This window comes from Aspergillus candidus (genome assembly GCF_002847045.1).
Source record: "Aspergillus candidus strain CBS 102.13 unplaced genomic scaffold BDW47scaffold_56, whole genome shotgun sequence".
Lineage (NCBI taxonomy): Eukaryota > Fungi > Ascomycota > Eurotiomycetes > Eurotiales > Aspergillaceae > Aspergillus > Aspergillus candidus.
Window position 1 is genome coordinate 20402 of NW_020194061.1, and position 24268 is coordinate 44669.

At 54.1% G+C, this 24268-nt stretch overlaps 8 protein-coding genes across 8 annotated transcripts; 5 read left to right on the forward strand and 3 right to left on the reverse strand.

The window, feature by feature from the left end:
* Nucleotides 1-108: 108 nt before the first annotated feature.
* Nucleotides 109-1940, reverse strand: BDW47DRAFT_134003 (putative endosomal sorting complex protein TSG101; the record flags this gene model as incomplete). Its single annotated transcript, XM_024817989.1, has 4 exons — nt 109-1389; nt 1441-1679; nt 1731-1839; nt 1887-1940. The coding sequence occupies 4 exons, from the start codon at nt 1938-1940 to the stop codon at nt 109-111; spliced, it is 1683 nt and encodes a 560-aa protein (XP_024668798.1).
* Nucleotides 1941-3316: 1376 nt separating this feature from the next.
* Nucleotides 3317-4591, forward strand: preB (alpha-factor pheromone receptor STE2; the record flags this gene model as incomplete). The annotated part of the gene is made up of 2 exons (XM_024817990.1): nt 3317-4055; nt 4158-4591. 2 exons carry the CDS (start codon nt 3317-3319, stop codon nt 4589-4591), a joined length of 1173 nt encoding a protein of 390 aa, XP_024668799.1.
* Nucleotides 4592-4797: 206 nt separating this feature from the next.
* Nucleotides 4798-7587, reverse strand: sly1 (syntaxin-binding protein). The gene is made up of 4 exons (XM_024819667.1): nt 7407-7587; nt 7115-7334; nt 6676-7058; nt 4798-6621 (listed from the first exon to the last, which is right to left on the reverse strand). Exons 1-4 carry the CDS (start codon nt 7444-7446, stop codon nt 5126-5128), a joined length of 2139 nt encoding a protein of 712 aa, XP_024668800.1. The 5' UTR covers nt 7447-7587; the 3' UTR covers nt 4798-5125.
* Nucleotides 7588-9299: 1712 nt separating this feature from the next.
* BDW47DRAFT_128702 (uncharacterized protein) lies at nt 9300-9518 on the forward strand (the record flags this gene model as incomplete). Its single annotated transcript, XM_024816893.1, has 2 exons — nt 9300-9401; nt 9459-9518. 2 exons carry the CDS (start codon nt 9300-9302, stop codon nt 9516-9518), a joined length of 162 nt encoding a protein of 53 aa, XP_024668801.1.
* Nucleotides 9519-9739: 221 nt separating this feature from the next.
* BDW47DRAFT_120038 (uncharacterized protein) lies at nt 9740-13339 on the forward strand (the record flags this gene model as incomplete). The annotated part of the gene is made up of 7 exons (XM_024815435.1): nt 9740-10296; nt 10361-10542; nt 10600-11155; nt 11213-11315; nt 11385-12306; nt 12389-12627; nt 12701-13339. 7 exons carry the CDS (start codon nt 9740-9742, stop codon nt 13337-13339), a joined length of 3198 nt encoding a protein of 1065 aa, XP_024668802.1.
* A 2344-nt stretch (nt 13340-15683) lies between these two features.
* Nucleotides 15684-16917, reverse strand: BDW47DRAFT_111451 (spindle checkpoint protein MAD2). Its single transcript, XM_024813955.1, has 8 exons — nt 16848-16917; nt 16770-16795; nt 16694-16719; nt 16608-16646; nt 16525-16553; nt 16333-16478; nt 16213-16286; nt 15684-16157 (listed from the first exon to the last, which is right to left on the reverse strand). The coding sequence occupies exons 1-8, from the start codon at nt 16897-16899 to the stop codon at nt 15878-15880; spliced, it is 672 nt and encodes a 223-aa protein (XP_024668803.1). The 5' UTR covers nt 16900-16917; the 3' UTR covers nt 15684-15877.
* Nucleotides 16918-17108: 191 nt separating this feature from the next.
* BDW47DRAFT_71077 (GTPase GUF1) lies at nt 17109-19307 on the forward strand. Its single transcript, XM_024819669.1, has 2 exons — nt 17109-17890; nt 17949-19307. The coding sequence occupies exons 1-2, from the start codon at nt 17145-17147 to the stop codon at nt 19210-19212; spliced, it is 2010 nt and encodes a 669-aa protein (XP_024668804.1). The 5' UTR covers nt 17109-17144; the 3' UTR covers nt 19213-19307.
* A 246-nt stretch (nt 19308-19553) lies between these two features.
* On the forward strand, nt 19554-24233 carry BDW47DRAFT_111453 (DNA-directed RNA polymerase III core subunit RPO31). The gene is made up of 2 exons (XM_024813956.1): nt 19554-19810; nt 19870-24233. The coding sequence occupies exons 1-2, from the start codon at nt 19716-19718 to the stop codon at nt 24116-24118; spliced, it is 4344 nt and encodes a 1447-aa protein (XP_024668805.1). The 5' UTR covers nt 19554-19715; the 3' UTR covers nt 24119-24233.
* The last annotated feature ends 35 nt before the right edge of the window (nt 24234-24268 follow it).

Sequence of the window (24268 nt, forward strand, 5' to 3'; positions counted from 1 at the left end):
TATATATATATTTGATATTATATAATATATACATATAAGTGTAAAGAGAGAGAGAGAGAGAGAGAACAGAGTACTATTAACGAGGGTATACTATCCAAAATCTAACCATCAACCATCAACATCCAAGCCCATCCCGTCCGCAATCTTCCGGATAAGCGCCCGCTTGAGGAACGCCTCGCGGGAGAGCCCACGCGTGTGCCGCGACCACGTCTCCACGGAGATGACGCCCTTGACGAGCGCGGACTGCAGCGCGTAGATGGCCTGGTGGATGCCGCGCTCTTCGGCGACGAGGTCGTAGAGCTGTTTGCCGACGACTGTTGGGGCGACGAGGACGTCGTCGATGGGGGGGAGGCCTGGGGGGTGGGGGTCGGAGGCGGAGGCGGAGGATGGGATGCGGGACTGGGCGTCGGCGATGACGGCGTCGGCGCGGTGGAGGGACTGTTGGAGGATGGAGGTGTTGGATTCGAGGGTGGAGTTGAGGGCGTTGAGGGAGGAGGCTTCGGTTTGGAGGGTGGCGAGGGCGGCGTGGAGGGACTGGGACTGGGAGAGGAGGGAGTGCGCGGCGGATTCGGACTGCGTGACGTTGGCCTGCAGGGTTTCGGCGAGGGTCTTCGAAACCGCTTGGAGGAGGGCGTCCTTTTCGGGATTGGGTGGGATGGGTGGTGCTGGGCCCGAGGGCGTGATGGTGGGGAGCTCCACCTCGAAGGGGGACGTGAGGAGGTCGGGGGTCTCTGCCTTGGGCCGCGGAGGGGGCTGGTGAGCCATTGGGTGGGGCGATGCCTGCGCTGGCTGGAAAGAGGCCGGCGCATGCCAGCCTGGCGGTTGGGTCGTTGGATGCGTTGGACCTTGCGGCGGATATGGGTGTGGGGGGGCTTGGGGAGGGAGCTGGGCGGTGGGTGTGCGCATGGACGGATGGGGCGGTGGCTGGGGAGGATATCCTGCCGGCTGGGCTGCATGGTACTGCGGCGCATGGTAGGGTCTTCCCAGTACTTCTGGTGCGCCATTCTGCGGCGCATACTGCAGTGTAGGCTCTGGGTTGGGGGCAGCTGCATGAGGGTGGAAGGACGATCGCGGGCCGCCCTCCTTGGGTGGAAGGGGAGGCACCGGCGGAGCTGCGCTCTGCTGCCCGTGGGATGGCTGCCCAGCAGACACCTGTCCTGGTTTCGGTGGGGGCGGCGGTGGTACCTGGCCCGTTATGTGCGGAGAGGGAGCGCTCTGCGGCGGCGAGCGAGTGGATGGCCCCAGTTCGGCGGGTAGCGGAGGTCGAGGGGGTGGTGTCTGTGCGTGCTCCGGTGGTCTTTGAGGCATCATCGGCTGTTTGTATTTGACTGGAGGTTCCTTTGCAAAGACCTCGCGGAGGATGGAGACCAGGTCGGACAGGGAGGACCTCTGGTTGTGTGTTCGTTAGCTTTAGACGCGTATACATGGCGAGCGACTAACCTCCCAAGCGTCTGCCCAGTGCGCCAAGTAGTGGTGATAGACCCGTCCTTCAAGTGTCACATGCTGACCGACACGGACGACCATATCCTGAGTCGGAGTCACGTAGACGATCGGGGGCTCGTGAGGGTAGGTACTGGGGACCCATAGCGATATGGGGAACTTGTAGATGGTGCCGCGAAACGTCACGGGTACCGTGCCGGAAAGCTGGAGCAGGAGGGCGGAGAAACCGGACTCGAAGGCTGACGATGATCAATTCCTGCCTATCTAGACAGATATATGACGAAACTTACTGTAGACGTCGGTGCGAGGAGACAGGGAAGGATACTGAGCCAGGACGTTGGCGACATCATAGTAGGTGCGATTGGGGTCTTGATAGGTCTGGCGGGGATCGTAGTGGTCCTGGAGTGGTCAGCGAGATACGATCAAAGAACCGCAAGAGAAAATACCCTAATGAGCACACTGTACAGCCAATTCAGGGTCCTCTGGGGCACAGCAGCCATGACGACGGAGCCAAGTGGGACAAGTAGCGAGATGGAGAAGTTGAGGAATCTCGGTGACATCGTGACTTTCCCCCGCATGCTGACTCAGCAGACCGGCATAACTTGCATTCATTAACCTGAGCTATGCACCTTGGTTGATAAAGACTTGTTTTGTTATTGGACTGATTTGATAGTAGAGTAGATAGTATATTCAGTTACCAGTTAGATAGATGGTATATTCAGATGTATTTGTACAGTATATACGTACAATATCCAGCACAGCTGTTTAGATATGGAGTTGCCGTGGGATCTAACCCTAACGAATGTATATAAACACTTCATCCTGTGCGTCACACTGGGCATCTCGGCTCTTCATTTGATTATATCAATGATGGGTGTCTTTATAGCTTGCTTATGATAGCAGCGATTTATAGAGACAGCAGTCTAGATGGTTGCAGCTATCTTTGAAATCAGACTGATCTCCAATGCTGTCTCGCAGTCTGGAAACCATTCCAGTGACTCACTGGCCTGCTTTCTATAGTCTATAGCACGCACCCCATGAAACAATTGATTTTTCGAAAACCCCATACTCAATTACACTGAACCACCTTCTTCAACGCGGGGAATGGGATATAATAGATTTGGGAGAGCCTCTCACACCCGTTCGTGAAACCCGTTCAGCTCAGCTGGACAGAATAGCAGGCTTGTCTGTTCCAAGTCGGGTCTGGACTGCAGCTATTTAGATTAATCTTTTAGACATGGATATACTGTATGTTTGTAAATGGTCACCCCTGGGAATGATGTTAGGTCTGACTGGTGCATGGGTGGCTGGGTCTATACTGGTCCTATATCAAATTTATCGATTCAATTCTACCAAATTGGTGGCTCTGGCATGAAACAACCGTAGTCGCAGTAACGGAATTGTAAGTAGTGATCCTATATATAGTTGAAACCAACCCAACAGTGAATGGGGGTAAAATGTTGGTTGGAAGTGGCTGAGGAGATTGCCCGTCTTGATATTGTTCATCTCCATTGTTTGTCTTGGAGAGAGACGACAAACAACCAGGATTTCTTGTGGCAGCTCCACAGAGACCAGTTTACGGGGTCATTGTCTACGACAGACGTTGCCATTATGATTGTTACACTCGTACTCTTTCAAAGCCTCGCTATTGTCTGTTTCGGGCGTCGCACTGCCGCGGCGCTTTTGTCTGGGTCACTCGAGTTAGGGTTCGAGGTCATCCTGCTGCAACCTTGTACTTCTACGTCTTCATCTCTCGTCTGGCTACACTCTTTGGACTACAACCTTGCTGATATTCTCACCTGATACAAGATACTTAGATTGGATAGTTAAACCAACAGAGAAAGACAGAGACAGAAAGACAGATAGAAAGACGAAGATGTCCTTCGACCCCTTCAACCAGTCCTTCACCCTATACACCGCAGACGGCATCCCCATCAACATCACCGTCCCCATGGTGGACGAGTATGCGCAATACGCCATCCGCATCAGCATCAACTATGGCGCGCAGCTCGGCGCCTCGCTCGTCCTCTTCCTCATCCTCCTGCTTCTCACCAGACCAGAGAAACGCACCTCCAGCGTCTTCATCCTCAACGCCGCCGCCCTGCTCCTCAACGCCGGCCGTCTCCTTTGCCAGTCTGTCTTCTTCACCACGCCCTTCGCCCACTTCTACCCCTACTTCGCAGGTGACTTCTCGCGCGTCCCGACCTCCGCCTACGCAGAGTCCATCCTCGGCGTCGTGCTCGCCACCCTCCTGCTCACCTGCGTCGAGACCTCCCTCGTCCTGCAGACCCAGGTCGTCTGCGCCACCGTCCGCCGCAGATATCGCCATCTGCTCCTGGCCGTATCTGTTGCCGTGGCGCTCACCCCCGTCGGGTTCCGATTCGGCTTCATGATCGAAAACTGCAAGGCAATCGTCGACGCATCCACCGCCCACCACGTCCAGTGGCTGGAAAGCACCACCAACATCGTCACCACCGTCAGCATCTGCTTCTTCTGCAGCGTGTTCATCGGCAAGCTGGGCGTCGCCATCCGCATGCGCAAGTCGCTCGGTGTGCGCGAGTTTGGTCCCATGAAAGCTATTTTCGTCATGGGGTGTCAGACGCTCGTCATTCCAGGTTGGTCTCCTTTCTCCCCGTCGTCCTCCTTTGTGTTTTCCTCCTTCCTCAATCCTGTCCCCATAAACCCGACCACCTCGTGCTGATATCAAGAAAAAACAGCCCTCTTCTCCATTCTCCAATACTTCGTCGGCGTCCCCGAACTAGCCTCTAACGTCCTAACCCTCGTGACCCTCTCCCTCCCCCTATCCTCCATCTGGGCGGGCGTAGCCCTAGACTACCACCGCTCCTCAACCGACAGCAACTCCTCCCGCCGCAACCTCTGGAACCTCCTCTCCATCTCCCCCAACGCGACAGCATCACGGTCTCACGCCGCGCAGTCCAAGCAGGACATATCGCTTTCGTCGTCGTTCACGGCCTCCACAGCCGCGACGGCCGCTTCAAAGCAAAATACGACGTGCTATGCGGGACAGTATGAGGATTTTCCTTCCGGGCGGGCGGGCGAGGAGCCTGTTGGGTATGGGATTTCTGTTGCGCGGGATATTTCTGTCGAGGAGAGTTATCGCGGGGGGAGGGCTGGGGCTGCTGGGGTGTAACTTGTTTTTCTTACTTTCTTCTTTCTTTTTTGATTTCTTTCCTTTCCTTTTGTTTTGTTTTGTCTTGTTCTGTGTTTTTCCTTTTTTTTTCTTTTTTCCCCCTGCGCCCTCTCTCTTTTGAGGGGTTTTATCTTCGTTTTGTGTGGTGCGTTCGAAGAATGATCTGCATGTCCCCCTCGTTGAACATACGGACAGAGACAGTTGGGCAAGGACAAGGTCGCCTACCATCCCTATGTCATCTCCTTTCCTCGTCCATTCTTTCCTGATTATGGCGCTTTGCATTGCGATGCTGATACCATGCTCCTTCTTGTAAATTCTGCTTTTATCGTCTTTCGTTCTTCGTTCTTCATTTTAGTTATACCCGTACCTTCCTAGGTATAAACACATTAGCAGTAGTATAGTAGCCAGGCATCCTTGCCAAATCCATTAATTAAAAGGACATTAAGGAATAGTAAAAAAGAAAGAAGAAGAATTTCCAATGTATCCATTATTGCTATTAAACAGCCAGTCTATCACACAGCCTTACAGCTAAACTCAAGTCTCCTTCCCCAATTTCGCCAGCGACTCCATCAGGAAGTCGTGCGCGTTCATCACGTCCGTACTACCGTACACCACCCGTCGTCGAGGGCCCAGCGACGCCGCGGCGCGACCGCCCTGTGCGACGCTGCCGTCGGCGGGGGATCCATCCGTTTGACGCGCCCAGTCTTGCAGGTTGCCGTACTCGTCCATGCTGCCGCCGCCGACGGTGAAGACGATCGCCTCGTTGAAGGCCTGGCGGCGCTGGCCGAAGCTGGCGGTTTGGCCCGGGCTGGGCCCGCCGAGGGGGTTGGTGGGCTGGGTGTTGCGCGAGGCAGACGCGGCGGGGATGGCGCCGCGGGCATTGGCGCTGCGGGGGTCGAAGTAGAGGTAGTTTTCGGTTTTGGCGATGGCAGAGCTGGACGCGGACTGGGGGTCCATGATGGACTCGGTGATTTTGGTCAGCGTTAGGTCTTTGTTGACTGGGAGGAAGTTCTTCACGCCCGAGATGAGCGAGTCGAAGTTGGCGCCTAAGGCGCCTGAGGTGATGCGGTCTGTGAGGCGGTTGGAGAGCGAGGAGAAACCGCGGAAGAGGTCTGATGATTGGGATTGCTGCCCCTGTTGCGGCGTGGCGGTTGTCATCATTGTCATCCGGGTGAGTTCGCGCACCTGGCGCACGTATGCGAGGGCGCTGACGTCTTCGACGCCGGCGCGGGCTAGGGCCTCTTCGAACTGCGTCATGTCTGCGCGCAACACCTCGGTTTCCGTGCTCAGGAACCAGATGATGAAGAGGCGCAGCTTGTCGGTGGGGTCGTTGCCCTTGGAGGTGTCGTTGACTAGCTCCATGATCTGCGCCTTGGTCTGCTTGGTGATGTTTTCCTCTAGCTCGAAGAAGTTGTCCAGCTGGCGATCCTTGATGCCCTTGAGGAGGGCTGTCGCGATGTTCATGTGCATGTCCAGGATCGCCTTGCGTTCTCGCAGTTCCGGGAGGAGGGTGATCGCCGCTTTGAGGTGTTGTGCTGACGCGCTGGTATCATTTTGAAGGTCCTCAATCGACGAAGCGCCGGTCTTTCGCGTCACCTCGGTGGCGTCTTCCTTGTATCGCGTTAGTTCCGCATCGATCTCTTCGGCCACCTGTGGGAACGGCGCGCCCGCGTTGCGCTTCCAGAAGAAATCACTGGCGTTGAGGTCGTATGACTTCTTGGTGACGCCCTTCGCCGGGTTCGTGTCATCCACCGGGGTCTCCAGCGTGATGCGATTCAGACGCATCTGGAGGACATCCTGCACCAGCGACTGGTACGTCCACGAGTGGGACAGCATCGGGACGAGGTCCACATTGCGATCCACGATGATGAGGACGGGTCGCGCCGCGGGGACGCCCGAAGCGTCTTTCTTGTTGGTCGAAAACAGGTTGTCTTTAGAGTTTAGGATGTGGTCGCGGAGTTTTCGATCCAATTTGGTGGCGATCAACTCTGCTGCTCCACCTTTGGGACAGCGAATGATGGGAATCGCACCTGTGGTTGTTAATAAGGAGAAGAAATAATAAGAAGAAGAGGGAAAGTTCATACCCATTGTGACGCTGACGCTGAATAGTCCGCTCACGATCCTGTCGACGATGGCATCCAGATCCTCATCGCTGGTCTGAGCGCTATTGATCTTCCAGTACGCATCCTTGCCTAGACCCAGACTGAACAGGTCGGGTTCGGCGACGATAAAATTCAAATACTGATCATAAACCTGCGCGATGTGTTGCGACGCTCCCGACGTGGCGACCTGCGAGGCAAAGTCTTCCAGGAGGGGGCGTGGCACGGACGAGAGAAAGTTGACATAGGCGGGGGAGTAGAGGCCGCGGGAAAGGTCTTCCGAGATGAACTTGACATTTTCGGCATTGGGCTCGACGAGATATAAGACAGGGACATCGGGGATGGGATAGCGAGTGGAGTTGATGTTCCTGGAGCGGGCCGTTAGGCATGCATACGACAGATCAGACGATGGAGTGATACGTACAGATGAATCGTCACCCCCCAGGACCTCAGGTCATTGACACGGAGTACACTGCTGATGACATCCCGACCGAGGTTATCAAACACCAAGATCTTCCAAATCGGATCGCCGTCCTCGTTCAGCACCGGGGTCGACTGCGAGACGAGGCCTTGGCCTGAGGCATCGTGGGAGTCCTCCGCGGGAATGGTATCGTGGTTCAAATTCAGGATCTTCTGGATCGAGGCTGCGACAACTGTCAGTCCCATTCTCATATCCGTGTTCTATCATTCCACCATCAGAAAGGACCAGAACCTACCGACCTGACGGTCGCGGAGAGACAAGGATTGCGACGTCATGGTGGCTGAAGTCTGCACCACGCCTCTGGAGTGGGATAAGAATTACGGGGCGTGGCTCAAACTCATGACAGGGCGGGAATAAAGAGGGAGAAGCGTGTAGGGTAGATATTGAACCCAAATCTACCAGTAGGTGAAGACGAACAATTGAATCTGAAGCGTAAAGGGAGGTCTCTCGTAGATAGTCCCGCTGCTCCACCTGGCATCTATCAGGATGACTATCATCGAAACAAACACTCCAAACCCCAGCACCCCGTCCACGTGACCCCCGTCTCTTGGCCTGGCGCGTTCGGTAACCTAACGACCTTTCATTCCCTCCTCGTTCCCTATCGAATCAGTCACCCTTTCTCCTCCCAACTTCCCCCATCTCCATCATCTACCCCCCTCTATACTTTTCGTAAAGCGAATGATCATGCTGTGGTACAGCGGTTCAGTTTGGTTCTGTGTATGAAAAAACCATCCTTTCGTTAATATCGTTCTTTAAGTTTGTCTTAGGAGCAACGATACGTCCGGAAAAGGCAGCACAGCCGGGATTTTCTCTAGGCTCTCTTACACATAAAGCAAACGGGATACACGCGGAGGAAGAAGAAGCAACTGAAGAAACAAGAGAACTGAAGAAGAATCAGAAAAGAACTACAGCGCGAGGGATCAGGGACGAGGAAGAATAAATTTGTCTGGGATATAGGACAAAAGCGGGAGAGCACAGAAAGGAATCAAGAACCTAAGGCGACAACAAGATTGAAGGGAACATCCGAAAGGAGCAGAAAGAAAGAGAAAAAAAAAAAACAGAAGAAGAAAGTCTAAAGAAGAGTCACAGAGACTCTTTCCCTGTCTTTCCTTTTCTCTTTTGCCTTTTTTTTTTTTTTCTTATATTTCCTGTTGTTTTTGCCTTGTTTCCTTGAGTCTATTTTACGTCTACTTGTTACAGAGTAGTTGGCCGGTCGGCGTATTCGAAAAACGGGTAGTTGACCAGCCATCTATTTCTAATCCTAAGGTCCTAAGGTGGTCGTTGATCGTGTGCAAGCGTTGGAGTGGCCCCTGTCTATCTTAAAGGGCAGCCCTATCACCTTCCAGACGCAACTGCATCCTAAGCCGGATCGCAGAACAGACCGGCTTCCTAAAAATATCCGCCTAAGGCACCCGGACCCGAAAATCAGGAACAGGAACAGGAACAAGGACAGAAGGAACCAAAGAGAAACGAGAAATCCCAGGCAAATGGTGTGTGGACTCTACATGGATTAAGAGCTCCAACAGCAATAAGCCCAACACCATCGGCCTCGTTGAGAGTCTGCCATTACCTATTCCTACCAGGTATCCTAAGGTGTCACCCAGAGGTATTGCTGCCTCGCATCCTCCCAACCTCCCAACCTCCCCATTTTTCTATTCGACCGGAATTTCCGTGAGTTTGAAGACTGAAAATTCTGTATCAACAAGAACTTAAAACAAAAGTGAAGTCGACCAGACGACTGGAGCGGGAATTGATTTGTTAATTCCGCCCAGACACCCTGAGTGGTCGCTGGGCTTAGTGGCCAATCAGCACCTGCAGACCGATAAGGAGACCCACGGTTCACTCCGCCTTTGACTTTCTGCCTCGGTCAGGCCGTTCTGCCGGTTTTTCTTTTTACTTGAAGGCGGTGTCCTTCGTTTTGATATACCAGGGCAACGACATCCCCCCCTCTCTCCTTCGTTCTTTCCCACCACCATGCAGCAAAACCATTCTGATTCTCATAATCACATACGTTCGTTACCCAACATGAATATGCCGATCGGTCGACGGCCGACAACCTTGTCACTCGACTCACTCGACTTCTGGCATCCTCCAGAACCGATCTTCATCACTAGCAACCCTGAAGAGCATGGTATTTCACCGGAACTACCTGTTCAAGTACCGGTTGAACAACCTCAACCACCTCTTCAACCTCATCAGCAAGCTCATCAGCAAGTTCATCAACAAGCTCGTCAGCAAGTTCATCAGCTAGATCAACAGCAAGCTCGTCAGCAAGCTCATCAGCTAGATCACCAGCAAGCTCGTCAGCAAGCTCATCAGCAAGCTCATCAGCAATCTCATCAGCTAGATCACCAGCAAGCCCATCAGCTAGATCATCAGCAAGCTCATCAGCAACCGGCCTTGGGTATCGGCTGGGACCATGCTGTCTTTAACCAGCCTCATGGCCAACAACCGCAACAGCAGCCTTCACAGCCGCGGCGGAGTCCGTTACCAAGCGCACAAGATGGGCTTTACTCGACCCCAAGCCACCAGGGTTGGCAACAAAACCCGCTACATCAAGCATCATTGATGCCATCTACCCCCCAGGGGTTTGGCCTGCCGGCACAGTATCGGCAGGTGCCCCAGTATTCCCAGGGCCATACGCCCGTGACGTTCAACGCACCGGAAGCCCCACAGTTCCAGCAGCAGTTCTCGTCATCTGGTCTTTATCACGGCCAGCATCTGTCGGTGCCCGACACCTTCCCACCGACACATTCACAGTCACATTCCCCCCCGGCGCAGCAACTACAGCCCGGTCACTCCATGTCTTTCTCACAGCCGGCGGGGCATCAGAATTCCATGTCTGAATACACCCTCCCGCTAGGGTTTGGGGACGAGAGCTCCGGAAACCCCCCCCGCCAAGTCAACCTTAGCGAGGTGTCCACGGCAACGGACATCTCGGGCATCGTGGGCATCCCGGGCGCCTCGGGCCTCGCGGGCCTGAGAGGCCTCCCGGGCGTCTCGGGCGTCTCGGACCAATCTGCTATGAACCCATTATTCTTTGGGACTCCTCAGCTAGCGGATAACTCTCATAACCATTCCATTTACGTCAACCCCTCCGACTTCGACCGTCCGGAGGACTCCAGGTATGTTATGATCCCTCTGTTCCCGCTTCGTCTATGGAGCTTCTGAGCTGACGGGACATGTTAGACCGTTCGATTATTTTCGCAATGATCTGCAATTTGTGGTGCCGGCTGCCAATAATCGGCCAATTCCTGCTGCCAATCATCAGCCAACGCCCGCTCCCAACCATCAGCCACCGCCGGCTGCCAATAATCAGCCAACGCCCGCCGCGACGTCCAGCATGGGTGTCACTCCGTCGGTCATGCACGGTATGTTTGCCCCGAATCCCGTATGGCTCGCATTCTTTTACTAACGGTGACAAATAGGTCATCCTAGACTGCCACCCGCGCCGCCAAAGAGGTTATTGGATGCCCGGAAGAAGAAGAAGCCCCGTAAGCCCAAGAGGCGAAACGCAGCCATACCGTCGCCATTAGCCAGCATCGAGGAAGAGGTTGAAGAGGATTCTGTCTCCGACGATGAATCGGACGAGTCGGACCTGGAAATTGTAGAGCCTGAGGAGCCGTCACCGATCCCTTCGGCTCGTCCGACCCAACCGGAGTCTCGTGTGGAATATGACACCCTCCAAATTGTGTGGTTCCCCCGGAATAGACAGCCCGAGGCGGACAAGGTCAGATCCGCACTCGACGGATACAAAGAACTGGTCAAGTCGATCCGGGATAAGCTGCGGGCAGATACGCAGGCCCTGAAACGTACGGAGCAGCTACGGGCGGAGCGGGCCTCATCGCCCGGGCAAGTGCTGAGCAACCATGCTCTCCTTTGTGGGGCCCAGCTGGAGATGGAGAGTGCGGAAAACCAGCGGCGATACATGGACATCGTCGTCACTACGACACTAGACAAGGGTCATCCACTTATTGTCGAGAAGTATGTTTCCATTTCTTCCCCTCCCTGATCTGACCAGCTCGCTAACGTGGAATACAGATTGGGTGAACATCCTATGATCGTGGCCTCCCTCTATTCTTTCCTCCTGGACCAACATCAGGCTTCGAAGATGAACTGTCCCTTGACCGTGAATATTCTCAAGGTAAATCTTGGCTTGCCCCTCTCCCTATTTCCCCCAGTCCGCTGTGGCATGAGCTCACCATCGCCTTAGTTGCTCTCTCGCTTTGTGACGATGGACGAAGATGTTCTTTCCAAAACCAATATTGCCAAGTTACTGTCGCGTTATGTCAAGAAAGGTAGTCCTGTTGTGAAGGAACTTGCACAGAAAGTACTCGACAATGCGGCCGCCCGCACAGAGCAGAAGCAGGAGACTGCCAAGTCCAGTACCAAATCAGGGTCTCCCACCAAAAGTGCCACCCCTGCTGGGACCGAGCAGGCGGGGTCGAAACAATCCCGGGAGAGCGAGAGTGACGGCCAACCAGCGACTAAGAGAACGGTGGTTACTTCCCAGGCCAAGAATGTTCCTAGGGCCCCGTCAAATGCCCCGTCGAATGGTCCTGCCAAGCGCCCAGAAGCTGGGCCAGCCGATAAACCACCAACGGCCGCCCGTACCCAAAAAGCGCAGGTCGTGGCACCCAAGGTGACCAACCTGTTTGGAACTTTGAGCTCGGCTTCCAAGAGGCCAGGGACGTCGAACGCAGAGAGAGCGGCGGCTGCTGCGGCCAAGACAAACGCTGGCCCCAACAAAAAGCGCCGCGCAGTTCCGAACTCGTGTCCCCCACCCTTCTCTCTGGGTGATATTATGGCGGGCCTGAGCAAGCCCAAGGACCCTAGTCCGGAGGAGCCAGCCGAGGATACACCCCCTGAGACGGAGGAAGAACGCGAGCAGAGGCTGCGTAAAGAGGCTCGACGGAAATTGCGTGTCTCATGGAAGTCAGACAGCGAGCTCACCGAGGTTCGTTTCTTCACTCACGATCCGGAGGAAGAGCTTGGGCCCGGCGACCGCTCGCGAGATGTGGGCGACCTCAGGGGTGAGGGCAGCGCGCTCAAGCTCCACCGGGATCTTGAATTGGACGAAGACGACGATGCCAGCCTTCGTGAAGAGAATATGCTTGACTACTTTGAGCCGTCCGGTATGTGTTCAAGACTTGCTTTTATCTTACTTCTTTTCTTTTTCCTTTTGCGTCTTGCAAGCATGTTTACTGACTGCTATAGAAATTGATTACACCGGGATCGGACTGGAGGATCAAGCCAGGAACTTTTTCAAACGTGGTGGTACTCAGCAGCCTACCAGCCAGGAGAACAAAGCTCAGGAACACCGGGAGGCCAACACACTGATGGAGATTTACGCACCTGGGGATGTGCCGCCCTCACCTAAAGAGCCCCCACTGCCCAGTGATGATGAGCCTGCAGTGGAAGTCGTTCCTTTTGGCGAAGTCCCTGATCATATCAAGGTATGTCTTCCATTTATCTCTGTTTTGGACCGTCCCCCCGCCCTTTCCTCCAGCATCTAACATGGTTATCAAGGCCCGTTCTGAACGGTATTACTCGATTGTTCATCCCAAGCCGCCAATCCCTGCTCAGACAAACACCCCAAGCGCCCCAATTGACATCCCCAATTTGCTTCGAATGCTCGGTGGACAGCAGCAACAATCCACCCCACCGCCGCCACCCCAACCCGCCCAGACTGCAATGTCGGATCTGGAGCGGACGGTGAGCATGCTGTCACAACAACCACCGCAAGCCTCCCAACAGCAGCCGGCCCCTGTGATGCCGATGCCACAATTTACCCCTGATATGCAGGCGATGTTTGCTATCATGAATGCCCAGCAGCAGGCGCAGCCAGCCCTGCAGCCGCAAGTCCCTCCGCCACAGCAGCCAAGCATTCCGCCCAATCTCGCCGCTATCATCTCTCAGTTTACTGGTCAAAACCAGCAGAACGGAGTCAACTCTTACCAAACCCACGGCTTGCACGAGGACCCCGAACGCAAACGGATGCGTGAGACGGCCTTTGATGGCACGGACGATGAGAGGTACTCCAAGCGGAACAAGCCGAATCCGCCCAACAAGCAACACCCGAAAGTGGGGTTGGTTCCATGCCGGTACTGGGCGTCTGGCAAATGCCGCAAAGGCAGCGATTGCACCTACCGTCATGATCCTTCCTGATCTAGCATCCCTTGTTCTTTTATTTATACATCTCTGATACCCTTTTTTCCTTCTTAGAATATTCTTCAATGGCAGTGTATTGCGGCGTTCTGTTTCTGCTGTGCCGGCGAGCCAGTATTGTGCATTGACTTTTGGGATTCTCCTGTTTGATGGATTTGTTCTTTGTTTGGGTTCTTATTACTACTGTTATCACTCTGGTCTGTTTTAAATGCGGGAGTCATCACTATTTTTTTATCACTACTGTTGTCACTTTCATCTGTTGGTCTGTTTTTTTGATGGGTTCCTCTATCACTATCCGCTCTATCACTACTATTATCACTATTACTACTATTACTACTGTTGGTCTGTCCTTTTTTTTAGAATTGTTAGGATATTAGTCAGGTTAAGCCCTATACCAAATGCTGGTTAATTCTTGGGTGTAGCGATTGTGATGAACTCCCTGCGGGAGGTATCACTTTGTTCTTTTTTTGATTCTTATTACAAGGTCTGTTGGTCTATTTTTCTCGTGTTTAGGTCAGGAGTTATCACTATCCCTGTTTTATTACTACCGTTGGATTGTTGGTCTGTTTTTTGTTGGGTTCTTTTATTACTATCCTCTATTACTACTATTACTACTGTTAGTCCACTTTTTGCATGAGTTATTAGGATATAAGTCAGGTTAAGCCCAATACCAAACGTTGATCAACGTTTTGGCGTAGCGGCTATGATGTTCATACTACACATGTTTCATACACCATATCACAGATGAGTAGTAGTAGTAGTACTTTGACTACCAACCAAGTTGCGCCGGTCGAGAAAGGGGCAAGGAGATTCTAAAGACCACTTACTAAATAACATAGTATATTACCAAATGAACTGTCTTTGTGATGTATATATAATAAACAAAACATAGGTACTTAAATATGTACGTTGAACTTCATCGACGCTCCAGATACAGGCTGATTAGGTAATATCTTGAAACGCGATCAGTTCCCAAGTAGGTGTTTATTGACATGGATCTATTTCCTACAATCATCAATACTGCTACATATCTAGCATCACCAACGAGTCTGTGCTTCACACAAGTTGTTCTAGCATACACTACATCTATAAGAACAACCGCAGCAAATGGACCTCAGCCATTGCACACACCTGATAATAGTTTGCTGCCACGCAATATACATCGGGGGACCGACAAATGGTGCCTCTGAAGAGGAATGGTGTGTAAACCGAACATTTACTTTCCATACTCTATATATAGATAGATATACATACAGGCTGGTTTATATTCCTCGACATACAGGATAAACCAAACAGCAGAAAGCAACACGCTAATATAAGGGACCACCGGTACAAATAGGTTAATAGAGCCCTTCCAGAAAGGCGAAACGCCTACTTATACCCAGCATGTCAAGGCTGGGTTGGAGTTGTTGGAAGGTGATCCTGGGGGGATTCTTGTTTTCTCGGGGTGAGTTCTTTCTATTTATTTATTTACCTATCGGGATACATATGTGTATATATGTCTGGCTGTTGAAGTGGTTGGGTTGGGTTGGGTCTTCTGTTGGGATTGTTGAAGGAGAAAATGGATATAATTTTGGCAGGAACGAAACTGACTGTATCTAGAGGCGCCACGAAGAAAGACCGAACGGCGTTGACAGAGGGGGAGTCATATTTCGTAAGTTTGGCCTTTTCTTACCACTCGGGTCTTGTTATGGATGTTGTCGAGATATATGATCATTTGCCTTCAGCGCATAGCCCCTCTGATATTATCTACCTACTTACTGCCTACCTCCTCCCTCCTACATCTACTATACAAAGGACCAAATCCACCACTCACACAAACAGAACCTAGCTAGCGACAACAACCTCTTCTCATTCAACGTCTCCGCCTCACAAATCCACCCCGAAACGCACGCCGTAGACTCCTACCAAAACGTGCTCTTCTCACTCCTTCACTTCCGACTCGTGACTGGCGTCTATCCCCGCCGGATCACTGTCGTGACGCACGAGTTCAAGCGGCGGAGGTTCATGGAGTGGCATTTTCCGGCTCTTGGGCTGCGTCCGGTGCTGTCCTCTTTTACTTCTACTGGTGTGGATAATAGCAGACTAGACGCGAAGGTGAAAGTCATCGGGATCAACCCCCCCGAGGAAATTGCCCCGCTAGAAGGGCTACTTGCCGGGGAAGAGAAGAGCGGGATTGGGCTTTGGAGGGACGATCCGTATGGGGTTTTGGGGGAGCTGGCTGCGAAGAGGAGGAAGAGGGGGTGGGAGGGTGGGATGGAAAGGGGAGTGTTTGTTGGGGTTGGGTTGGAGAAGGTCGTGGAGGAGTTGGTTTGTTGGGATGGGGGCTCGTGGTTTGGGAGGTTGGAGATGTTGCCTTGGTTTGAGTGGTTTTGTTCGTGATCTGTCTTAGAGGGATGGGTTTTGTAAGAGAATAGAGATGGTTTATTTCATTCGTGAGTCATTTGTAATTGTGTAGCATGTGTGAATGTCGATACACCTGAAATCATAGATCCTGAACCACCCAATCCAAACGCCGTATAGCCTTCCATTCCGCAGCTAATCCGCAAGACGGTAGCTGACTAGCGTTTCCACGCGGTGGTTATTCGTGCTGAAGCTGCGCAGCTGCACCTTCTCAGCGTCCTTGATCTCCTTGGCATCGCTGTCGCCCCATTCCATCGGTACCTCCGAGTCGGCGTCCGCGTAGACGAGTACGTTGAATGTGCAGTCGCTGTCGAGGACAGGTAGGAAGGTGACGGATGCGGTGATCTGGCGGAAGATGGCCTGGACTTCGTCTTGGATTTCCTTTTCGGTCTTTTGTACGGTCTTGGCTGCGTCGCTAGATCCCATTTCCGTTAGTGAACCATAGAGATGAAGGGATGGAGTAGACTAACTCTGGGCCCGCGTTTTCTTTGTCGCCGCTTTTTTGAGACGATTTGCTCCTGCTGTGTTTTCCGAATATTTGGACCTGGGCTGGTCAGCTGCTGCAGTGGCCTGCATGGAAGAACACCCACATCAAACTGCCATCGTTCCACGTGCTCGCCGGTTTCTTTGCTTGTGATGACCACTACCAGTTTGGAGATTTTACCCCCCGCCATCCATTTGTTCAATTGGGACATGATCTTCTTGATGTACGCCTTGACCTGGTCGTCCGAGGACACTGGTTCCGTCAGCGGGGTAGGATAGAAAGGAAGCTGGAGACGAACCAAGCATGTTGAGGCCATATTTCTTGACTCTGATCAAAATTAGTTTCGTTCTGCGAGTAAGGGTTGATCAAGATAGCACTGACGTCGTAAAGTCCTCCGGCGGGTAAACTCCGCGCTGGAAGCTAACCTTTGTAAGTAGAGCCCATGTATGCCACCACTGAGTCCTTACAGAATCGAGTTGATCGAGTATTCAAACTGATAAATTAGCCTGACCGTCGTGTTTAAACAGGTGCATGTATACTCACGAATTCCGACACCAGCTTGGACGACCCTACTGGAGTGAGCTTGCCGATCATCATACATGCCCACAGCGATACTCGTACCTTTGAGAGACAGCTTGTGCACCTTGGACTTGTCTTTGGCCGCGGAAGACATGATGACCCGAGTGTGAATCAGAAACGGATTTCGAACTGTATAGAGGAGATGTAGAATGTGTCTAAGAAAGAGGGAGCTTTGTTTACCACGATAGTCGCTGCAGCAATCACCCACACCGCCCGGCATTTTCTCCGCCGCAACAATTTTACTGCCGGATGGACACTAACCGATTCAATCAACGCGCCTGCTTTCGTTGAAGATTCTCTTATATTACCCCCGATTCCCATGCAATTGCAGACCTCCAGATGCGAGGATGCTTGCAGTTAGCCAGATGGCTGAGCGCAGCGCCCAAACGCCCAGCTGCGAGCCTTTTTAAGGCGCCATCCGGCTGTATCAACGCCCGGCCTTTCACCACTTCCGCTGCTTATTGGGCCTCGAAAACCTCCAAATCCTCCAAATCCTCGAGCAGTCACTCGTTTTCTGACCTGGAGCACCGCATCGCGGAGATCCCTATCGAAAGATACCGGAATTTCTGTATCGTGGCGCATGTCGACCATGGGAAAAGTACACTTTCCGACCGACTCCTCGAACTCACGGGTACGATTCAACCCGGCACGAACAAACAGGTCCTCGATAAGTTAGACGTCGAACGAGAACGAGGAATTACGGTCAAGGCGCAGACATGCTCTATGATATACAACCACAACGGGGAGGATTACCTCCTGCATCTCGTCGATACGCCGGGGCATGTGGACTTCCGCGCGGAGGTGTCGCGCAGTTACGCCAGTTGCGGGGGCGCCTTGTTGCTGGTCGATGCTAGCCAAGGTGTCCAGGCACAGACGGTCGCGAACTTTTACCTCGCTTTCGCCCAGGATCTGGAACTGATCCCGGTCATCAACAAAGTCGACCTACCTTCAGCGGATCCGGAGCGGGCCCTCGAGCAGATGAGGTCCTCCTTCGAGCTTGATACGGAGAACGCGGTGATGGTCTCAGCGAAGACGGGCTTGAACGTCGAGCAGTTGCTTCCCACGGTGGTGGAAAAGATCCCTGCGTATGTTGACGTTGAATTAATAATGCGCCGTTGTTCGTGAGCTGACAATTTTTAACAGCCCGGTCGGTTACCTCGACAAGCCTCTCCGAATGCTCCTGGTCGACTCGTGGTACGACCCGTACAAAGGCGTGATCTGTCTGGTCCGCATATTCGACGGCGAAATTCGAGCCGGTAACCACATCATATCTTTCGTCACAGGCATTAAATACTACGTGGGAGAGGTGGGCATCATGTACCCCAACGAGACCCCCCAGTCGGTTCTCCGCGCGGGCCAGGTTGGATACATCTACTTCAACCCTGGAATGAAACGGAGTCAGGAGGCCAAGATCGGTGACACCTACACGCACGTCGGGATGCAAAAGCTCGTTGAGCCGCTTCCCGGCTTCGAGGAGCCCAAGTCCATGGTGTTTGTGGCCGCGTATCCCGTGGACGCCGACCACTTTGAGCATCTGGAAGATAGCATCACCCACCTCATGTTGAATGACCGCAGTATCACCGTGCAGAAGGAGTCCTCCGAGGCTCTCGGTGCCGGATTCCGACTGGGATTCTTGGGGACGCTGCACTGCTCGGTGTTCGAAGACCGTCTGCGTCAGGAGCACGGAGCCAGCATCATCATCACCCCGCCCTCGGTGCCTGTAAAGGTCCTCTGGAAGGATGGCAAGGAGGAAGTCATCACCAGCCCCGCTCGTTTCCCCGAGGAGGACGACCTGCGCGCCAAGGTGGCCGAGCTACAAGAACCCTACGTTCTGGCGACTCTCACCTTCCCGGAAGAGTATCTCGGCAAGGCGATTGAACTGTGCGAGGCGAACCGCGGCGAGCAGGAGAGCCTGGAGTACTTCACCTCGACGCAGGTGATCCTGAAGTACCAGCTCCCCATGGCGCAGCTGGTCGACGACTTCTTCGGGAAGCTCAAAGGCTCCACGAAGGGTTATGCCTCGCTCGACTACGAGGAGTCCGGGTGGCGGCGCAGCAACATCGTCAAGTTACAGCTCCTGGTCAACAAGGCCCCCGTCGACGCGGTCGCGCGCATCGTCCACACCAGCCAGGTCGACCGGTTGGGACGGCAGTGGGTGACCAAGTTCAAGCAGCATGTCGACCGACAGCTCTTTGAGGTTGTCATCCAGGCCGCCGTGGGACGCAAGATCGTGGCGCGAGAGACCATCAAGCCCTACCGGAAGGACGTTCTGGCCAAGTTGCACGCGGCCGATGTCAGTCGACGACGGAAGCTGCTGGAGAAGCAGAAAGAAGGCCGAAAGAGACTGCGGGCAGTTGGGAACGTCGTGATTGAGCACAAGGCGTTCCAGGCATTTTTGGCCAAATAGTGTATAGTGAATATGTGTGTATCATAATGGAGTTTTTGAGTTCACTTGCGATGTAGTATATCCCCGACCATATATGCGGACTACATCAGGCACTTCATCCAGCCAGTCCAGTGTATTTTTCAATACAAATATCTATACAAATATCCATCACACCCAATCATGTCAAGCTTTTCGATCTGATCGTTTGTAACATTTCTGCAATTTCCATTGGCCGTGACGGGAGATTCCGCATGCAGGGCCCTCTGTGATTGGCCGGCGGGGCGGAGGGGCGGGAGCTGCGACTTTTTGCGCAAAAAATCGAAGTTCGTCGCCGACCCCGCCGCAATCTTTCTTCATCCACATCTCTCTTCCCTTCCTTTCTGCTCTGGTCTGTTGCTCTTTGCTATTTGAGATAGGTCCCAGGCTGTGACTGCGTCGACCACACCAATCTGTCTACTTGAGATTCTCCTGTCGCATCGCCTTTCTGAGTCATACCGTGCCATGCTCTACCTTTGATCCCGGCAATGCAGCCTCAAGAAGGTGTGCAGGTCGACCTGGGCAAGGCCCAGGTCATCGACCGTGTTCCCAAAGTGATCAGCCAGTTGAAGTTTGGTGTTTTGTACGTGGACTCCAGAGCCGGGACGAGTGGAAGACAGACACTAACCGTCGCCTCCGTAGGTCCAACGATGACATTGTGAGCCAAGGTGTCGTGGAAGTCTCGGACCGGAAATTCTTCGACCTCGAACATGACAGGGCGGTGGTGCCGCACGGTCCCCTGGATTCGCGCATGGGTATATCAAGCAAGTCGGGGGCATGTCAAACCTGCGGTGGTGCACTCCAGGTGTGCAACGGGCACTTCGGCCATGTGAAGCTGGTATTGCCCAGTTTCCACGTGGGATACTTCAAGCGCGTCATCACCATCCTGCAGGAAGTGTGCAAGGAATGCTCCCGGATTCTCCTCCCCGAGGCCGACCGACGGGCGTTTTTGCGGGAAATGCGACGCCCGGGCCTGGATAATCTGCGGCGGATGCAGATCGCGAAACGGATCAACGAACGGTGCCGCAAAACCCGCGTCTGTGAGTGTTGCGGGGCGATCAACGGCGTCGTCAAGAAGGCCGGCACGAGCGCCCTGAAGATCGCCCACGATAAATTCCGCGCGTTCAACGCGTCGACCTCCGTCAAGAAGATCCCGCCGCCCAGCAAGATTGTGTTCGATCGGTCGTTCGAAGAGGCCCGGACTTCCAACCCCGAGGTGGAGAAACACTACAAGAAGGCTTCGGATGATATGAATGCGCTGCGGGTGCTCAATTTGTTCAAAAAGATCACCGACACCGATTGCGAGCTGCTGGGACTGAACCCGACAGAGGCCCGACCGGAGATGTTCCTCTGGCAGTATATCCCCGCCCCGCCGGTCTGTATCCGGCCTTCTGTGGGTCAGGATGCGGCATCGACGGAGGACGACTTGACGGCCAAGCTGGGTGACATCGTCCAGAGTAACATCAACCTCAAGAATGCCCTGCTGAAGGGAGCGCCGGTCCAGACGATCATGGAATGCTGGGATTACATGCAGCTGCAGATTGCCGTCTACATTAACAGCGATGTTCCGGGTCTCAACAAAGCGGATCTTGGGAAGCCCATTCGTGGATTCGTGCAGCGGTTAAAGGGTAAACAAGGGCGATTCCGTGGAAACTTGTCCGGCAAGCGTGTCGACTTTTCGGGTCGAACGGTCATTTCGCCCGATCCCAACTTGCGGGTGGATGAGGTTGCCGTGCCAGTGCTGGTGGCCAAGAACATGACCTACCCCGAGGTCGTCACACGCTACAACAAGGAGAAACTACGGGAGCGGGTGCGCAACGGGACCAAGAAATGGCCCGGCGCGAACTATCTCGTGAAGAAAGGATCGACGTTCAAGAATTTCCTCAAGTACGGTAATCTCAAGATGATCGCCGACCAGCTGCAGGAAGGAGACGTCGTCGAGCGGCACATTGAGGATGGCGACATCGTGCTGTTCAACCGGCAGCCCTCCCTCCACAAGCTCAGTATCCTCTCCCATTTCGCCAAGGTCCGTCCGCATCGGACGTTCCGACTCAACGAATGTGCCTGTAACCCGTACAACGCCGATTTCGACGGAGACGAGATGAATTTGCACGTGCCCCAGACGGAAGAAGCCCGCGCCGAAGCCATGGAGCTGATGGGCGTCAAGAACAACTTGGCCACCCCCAAGAACGGAGAACCTATCATTTCGGCCATTCAGGATTTCATCAGTGCTGCGTTCATTCTCAGTGGCAAGGACAACTTTTTCAACAGGCGGGACTTCACCCAGCTGTGCTTGTACATGCTCGGCCCCGAAACCCGGTTTGATCTGCCCCCGCCATCCGTGCTCAAGCCGCAGATGCTCTGGACCGGAAAGCAAGTGTTCAACATTCTCATGCGTCCGAACAACGACGACCCCGTGATGGTCAACTTGGACGCTGCGTGCCGTCAGTTCAAGGCACCCAAAGACGGCCGCCCGAAGGACCTGGATCCCAACGACGCCTGGCTCGTGGTCCGCAACTCGGAGGTCATGTGCGGCGTGATGGACAAGTCGACCGTGGGTTCGGGTAAGAAGGATAATGTGTTCTACATTATGCTGCGTGATTTCGGCCCGCCGGCAGCCGCGGAGGGCATGAACCGCCTGTCGAGGCTGTCCGCGCGTTGGTTCACGAACATGGGTTTCTCCATCGGCATCACCGATGTCTATCCCAGTGAGAAGCTGTTGCGCTCGAAGAATGACCTGGTCGAGACGGCCTACGCCCAGTGTGACGAGGTCATTGCCAAGTACAAGGCCGGTACACTGGAAAAGTATCCGGGCTGCGACGAACTGCAGACCATGGAGAACCAGCTGTCCGGTATTCTCAGTAAAGTCCGTCAACAGGCCGGTGACGAGTGTATTGCGCAGCTGAGCAAATACAACTCGCCCCTGATCATGGCCACGTCCGGTTCCAAGGGTTCCAGCATCAACGTGTCTCAGATGGTTGCGCTGGTCGGACAGCAGATTATCGGCGGACAGCGTGTGCAAGACGGCTTCCAGGACCGGACGCTGCCCCATTTCCCGAAGAACGCGCGCCAGCCGCCGTCCAAGGGTTTCGTGCGGAACAGTTTCTTCTCGGGTCTCGAGCCGCCCGAGTTCATCTTCCACGCCATGTCTGGTCGTGAAGGTCTGGTCGATACGGCCGTCAAGACAGCCGAGACAGGCTACATGTCGCGTCGTCTGATGAAGTCCCTGGAAGATCTGTCGACTCGGTACGACGACACGGTGCGAAACTCGTCGTCCAGCATTGTGCAGTTCCAGTACGGTGACGACAAGCTGGATCCGGTAGATATGGAAGGCAAAGCCAAGCCGGTGCACTTTGACCGGACTTTCATCCATTGCGAGTCGACGACGTACAAGAACGACGAGCCGAGTCTGCTCCCTGCGCAGATCATGGATGTCTGCGAGGAGATGCTGTCTAAGGAGCGTGCCAAACTGCAACGCAAGGACCTGATGGGCGAGTCGCTGGGCTACATGGACCGGAGCGAACACGGCATTGACCAGTACGAGAGTGCGCGGGACTTCCTCGAATCCATTCTGGAATATGTGTCGACAAAGGCCGAGAGACTCATCTCGCGGGGCGGTGACAACAGTGAAACCGACGAGAGAAGCCAGAAGGGCCTGCACCACACGGGCAAATTGACCGAGCGGACGCTTCGGGCGTTCATCACCGCTTGTTTGACGAAGTACAAGCGGGCACAGGTTGAGCCGGGCCACGCCGTCGGCGCCGTCGGCGCGCAGTCCATCGGTGAACCGGGTACGCAGATGACACTGAAGACATTCCATTTCGCCGGTGTCGCCGGTATGAGTATCACGCAGGGTGTACCCCGTATCAAGGAAATCATCAACGCGTCCCGAGAGATCAGTACACCCGTCGTGGCATGCGAGCTCGTCAACAACACCAACATCGTCGCCGCGCGGATCGTCAAGGGCCGTGTGGAGCAGACCTACCTGCGGGACATCATCCATTACGTGCGCGAGACCTGGACCGGCAAGGACGCATTCATCACGGTGAAGATCAACTGGAAGACGATCGACGACCTGCAGCTGGAGCTGAAGATCCACAACATCCTGTCAGCGATCAAGAACCACCGGCGGTTCAAGGCGGACGATCTCAAGTTCCGACACTCGCGCACCCATATCCACATCCACATGGACCTGGATCCGTCCAGCAAGTCCAACCTGTCCAAGACGGAGATCGCCTCCACCAGCGCGGATCCCTTCCTGCGCTTGAAGCACCTCAAGCGCATGCTGCCCGACATCCAAGTGCTAGGCCACCCGCAGGCGTACCGCGCGATCATCCGCACAGACGAGACCTCAACGTACAACACGCTCCTGGTCGAAGGGTACGGTCTCAAGCCATGCATGACAACACTAGGCGTCGACGGGCTGCGCACAACAACCAACAACATCATGGAGATGAAAGAAGTTCTGGGCATCGAAGCTGCGCGGTCAACAATCGTGCGAGAAATCAGCGAAGTCATGAAAGACATGGACATCGACCCGCGGCACATGCAGCTGCTCGCCGATGTCATGACCTACAAGGGCGAAGTGCTCGGCATCACGCGGTTCGGTCTGTCGAAGATGCGCGACTCAGTGCTGCAGCTGGCGTCGTTCGAGAAGACGGCCGACCACCTGTTCGACGCGGGCGGCGGCGGTCGCGCCGACATGATCGAGGGTGTCTCGGAGTGTATCATTATGGGCAAGACGGTGTCGCTGGGCACGGGGGCCATGGAGGTCGTGCGACGGATGAACTTCTACGAGGGACAGATCGGGCCCAAGAAGACGACGTTCGAGGATGCGTGGGGGGAGGACAATACGGCTCCTGTCAAGCGACGCAAGCGGGTGCCGAAATAATCAATGTGTTTGTAATTGTTGACGTTGGAGGGCTGTTTGATGGACTTTTGGCTTTGGACATAAAAAGTCGCATTCTTGGCGTTGGTCTACATAGGCTTGGTTAGCGAGATCTGCCTAATTGATTTGTTTTCTTATAATTATTGACTGGTA